The 3,615-nt window shown below is 56.6% G+C and overlaps 1 protein-coding gene across 1 annotated transcript in view; it reads right to left on the bottom strand.

The window, feature by feature from the left end:
* The window catches only part of EPHB1 (EPH receptor B1), a 411,740-nt gene extending 410,421 nt beyond the window's left edge, over positions 1–1,319 (bottom strand). The window contains exon 1 of the mRNA XM_003789410.2: positions 886–1,319. Within this exon, the coding sequence (XP_003789458.1) occupies positions 886–943 (58 nt within the window). The 5' untranslated portion in view covers positions 944–1,319. The remainder of the gene's footprint in view (positions 1–885) is intronic.
* Between the last annotated feature and the right edge of the window lie 2,296 nt (positions 1,320–3,615).

Below are 3,615 nucleotides of genomic sequence, written 5' to 3'. Positions count from 1 at the left end.
TTCCCACGGGGATTCGTGGGCGCAACTGAGCGCCCAGGCTCCCTGCTGCGCCAGGCACGGGGTCCGCGGAGCGCGTTTTCCCGGCCACCAGCCGGAGGCACAGGGAAGACTGAGCTAGCAAACTGCTGCTGCCGGTCAGCTCCGGGCTACCGAGTCTCCTCTCTGGGGTAGTGGGGAGGCTGGGCGACCAGGACCACTCACCCCGTGCCACCCCTGTTCCAAGGCTGAAGAGGCTAAAAAGGTGTCCTAAGAGACCCTGGAAAGGGGCAGCGCGCAGGTTCCCGGACCACCAGACTGTTCCCCGAACTCGGCCCCTCTCCTTCGGCAGCCACTTGCGGAGTACCAGGGCAGAGCTTCTCCAGCCCCCGCGCACAGCACTTGCCCACGCGCCCAGAGAGGAGAGTCGGTGGGCTGCAAGCTGGCGAGGAGAAGGTAGCGCGCCACTGCTCTTTAGTGCATCCGTGCCTGGGATAGGAAGGGAGCGCAGCGGCGTCCACACTCCAGGAAACGGATGACCCCAGGCGCCCCTTCCTCCTGGTCACCCGGCTCTGCCCAGAGCTAAGCAGCCTGCTCTGCAATGCAGCGGGCTCCGCGCTCTCGGAGCAGAGGCTGCGGGGAACCGACAGTGCCAAAGAGTGCTGAGGTGCTGGAGCCGGGGTACTCAGCGAACCAGCTTCGGGCGCTAAGAGCCAGCCGTGGGCGCGCCGGTGGGTGCCGCCCTAGCCCCGCGCTCGCCCACGGCGGAGGCTCCTAGACCGCCTTGCCCTGGGGTCCCGGGATGCTCTCCACCCGAAGCAGTCGAGAGAAACCCCGAGAACCATGAAGCACGGCGGCCCAGAGGCGGCAGCCACCAGCCGCCAACTTGTTCCGTGGAGGGTACGTTACCTTCCATCGCAGCCACTGCGGATGCCAGGAGGAGCAGCAGCAGGCAATCCAGGGCCATCGCCAGCCGGCGGCCCCCAAGCCGAGCCCGAGCCGAGGTGGCCGCGCGGGGAGGGCGCCGCGTCCCGGGGCGCCGCTGCGCTCCCCGCGGGTGGCTTTTCCGTATCCTTTCGCGCTCTTGCGGGGACCCGGCTCCCCGGAGCGCTGCGTGGGCGTGGGCGGGAGTGTGCGCGCTTGGGGAGGTGCGGGCGCGCGTGGGTGTGGGTGTGCATGTGTGTGTGTGTGTTTATGGGAGAGGTGGGTGTGTGCGTGCGTGTGTATGAGAGACAGAGAGAGGGCGAGGGAGAGCGAGCCCGAGAGAGCGCGCGAGCGTGTGCGTCCTGGTGTCACATTGCGAGCTACAGCAGAGCCTACGAGAGGACAGAGCCGGCCAGACTGACGGGGAGGGAGCGGGATCCCCCACCATCAGCTCTCTCCCCACCCCTAACACCTCCTGTCCAATCAAGGAATCAAACCTGCAAAATTCCCCCGTCCAATCAGGCTCGAGCACCTCCTTACACTGGCATTGTTAGTTTAAGAAAAACTTTTGCTTGCAAGGCTGTGCGGGAGGGCTTGGAAGGCGCTAGGAGAGGTGTGGGCTCCCCCTCGTGGTGCTCTCGGAGAACCGCACTAGCCCTCCTCAGCTCCCCCGGCCCCGGTCGGGGCGCCTAGGGAAGGAGAGGGTTGAGGCTTCTTACCCTTACAGCCCACCCAGGACCGCATGAGCTTTAAATAATCAAATTTGTCTTTTTTCACTTTCCTAGCGACAAGCGTACCCTGGCTACTCTATTTAGTGCAGCTTCCTTGGCACATCCCAGGGCACTTCACCTTCTAGCATGAAGTGGTATTTACTAATCCACTTTGTTTATTGTAGGTCTCCTCTTACTAAAATGGAATCTCCATTCTTGGGATTCTTGTCAATTTTTTTCACCACAGAATCCCCAGTGCCCAGAATGGTGCCTGGCTCACGAAGGGTGATAGCGTATATCTGTGGAATGAACAATGCTGTCCAGAGAATCTGCAGGCTGCTGCTACGGTGCCCACAGGGTATGGCTGTGCCTCCTGTCCCAAATCCTCCCTCTGTTCCTCTTATGCTCTGTTCCGGCATAAGCCTCTAATTGCCTTTGTTGGTCACTTCCAGTGCACTCTGTGACTGTGAACGGAGGGTCCTGGCCCTAGATGGCCTCAGGTGGGAGAGACTGGGAGTCACAAAGTCAACCGTAAAGCAGCAGGAAGGCTATGTGGATGTCCCAGGGCTAGGCGAGGAGAGGTGTGCAGAGGGAGGTACTATTATTGCGGGCTGGGTCTTGGGTGTGTGTTGGAAGGACTTGTTTAGGCAGCAACGGGGGCAGGGCATTGGAGTTAGGAGCAATTCTTCCACACTCAGCTCTGACAGTTCCTCTTTCTGGAGATGGCCAGAGTGTTCCAGATCAGGAACCTACCTTGAAGTTGTCATATGTTATTCTTGAGAAGTGCCCTTCCCTCATCTCCACTCCCCACTATAGACCTGATGATGGTCTGACCCTGTAGGGTCACGGAGGACTACTAGGTCACCCACCTCCTCTCTGTTCCCACACTCACACCAGGGTGGTCACACACTTGCCCACCTATTCAACAAATATTTACTGAGTGCCTGTGGTACACCAGGTGGGCCCTGGTCTAGGCTGTGGAAACACCGTCGACATAGCCCTACTTGGAGGGAATTTACCTGTGCTGGTGCGATGGCAATAACAAAATAGGCAAGGGCATGTTAGGTGGTGAGTAAAACTCTGGAGAATAGCAGGGAGGGTGCAGTTAAAGGGTGATGAGGCGGTTAAACACAGTAGCTATAACTCCTATGTATTAAGCACCATCTGCATGCAAGCACTGTGCTGGATATATACTTGCAAAATGAGTGGAACTGAATTTCCTGCCCTCCATTTCTACCCCAAACCCACCCTTCCCAGGAAGCCTTCTGTGCTGTCCCTCTCACCGATATCCTCATGTTACATTTCTGTGTGAGTGTAGCCAGAAACCCTTTCAGATTGAGCAAAATAAAGAAAATATATCTGACCATTATCCAGCTGCAAAGCATCACACCTGGGAAGGCCCTCAGGCCCACCAAACAGAGATTCCAGGGAGAATGAAGAATTCTGCTAGGGTCTTTCAGCCTGTGCCAGGATAATTACAGGAGGATCACTAGCTAGGCCCTCTAAATTTTAAATACGTATGGATCCCTAGGCCTCGTTTATAAAGATTTAAAATCAGTGGGGATGAGATAGGCCCACAAGTGTGATTTTATCGCACCCTCCTCCCCAATTGATTCTGCTGTTCAATGAGCCTCGGAAGCTACTGTTCTTAGTCCAGGGGTTTAAAACTGCACTGAAGCCTTCGCAGGTGATACCCAGGTGGAGAAATACAGGGGTGAACAAGGGGTGGGGCTTCAGACCTCACTTCTGTTCCAACGACTTCTGCTCATTTGTTTTACTGGGCAGGTATGTCAGGTTTTATTTGAAGAAAGTGTTCTGCAGCAGGAAGAGGAGAGAGGAGACAAGGAAGGATTCCAGGAGAGGGCTAGGGGTCAGGTAGGAACACCATTGCGGAACAACACGAAAGAGGCAGCACTGCTGATTCTTAAAACATGCCAATGGCTTAGGTAAGAACATCAGTTTGGGACTGTTTGTTAATTTCTGCAATAACTCAAGGGATTGACTT

Source organism: Otolemur garnettii, unplaced genomic scaffold (genome assembly GCF_000181295.1).
Source record: "Otolemur garnettii isolate 467f Iridium unplaced genomic scaffold, OtoGar3 scaffold00032, whole genome shotgun sequence".
NCBI lineage: Eukaryota > Metazoa > Chordata > Mammalia > Primates > Galagidae > Otolemur > Otolemur garnettii.
The sequence above is the reverse complement of the archived record's forward strand: the minus strand, read 5'-3'. Positions and strand labels throughout refer to the sequence as shown.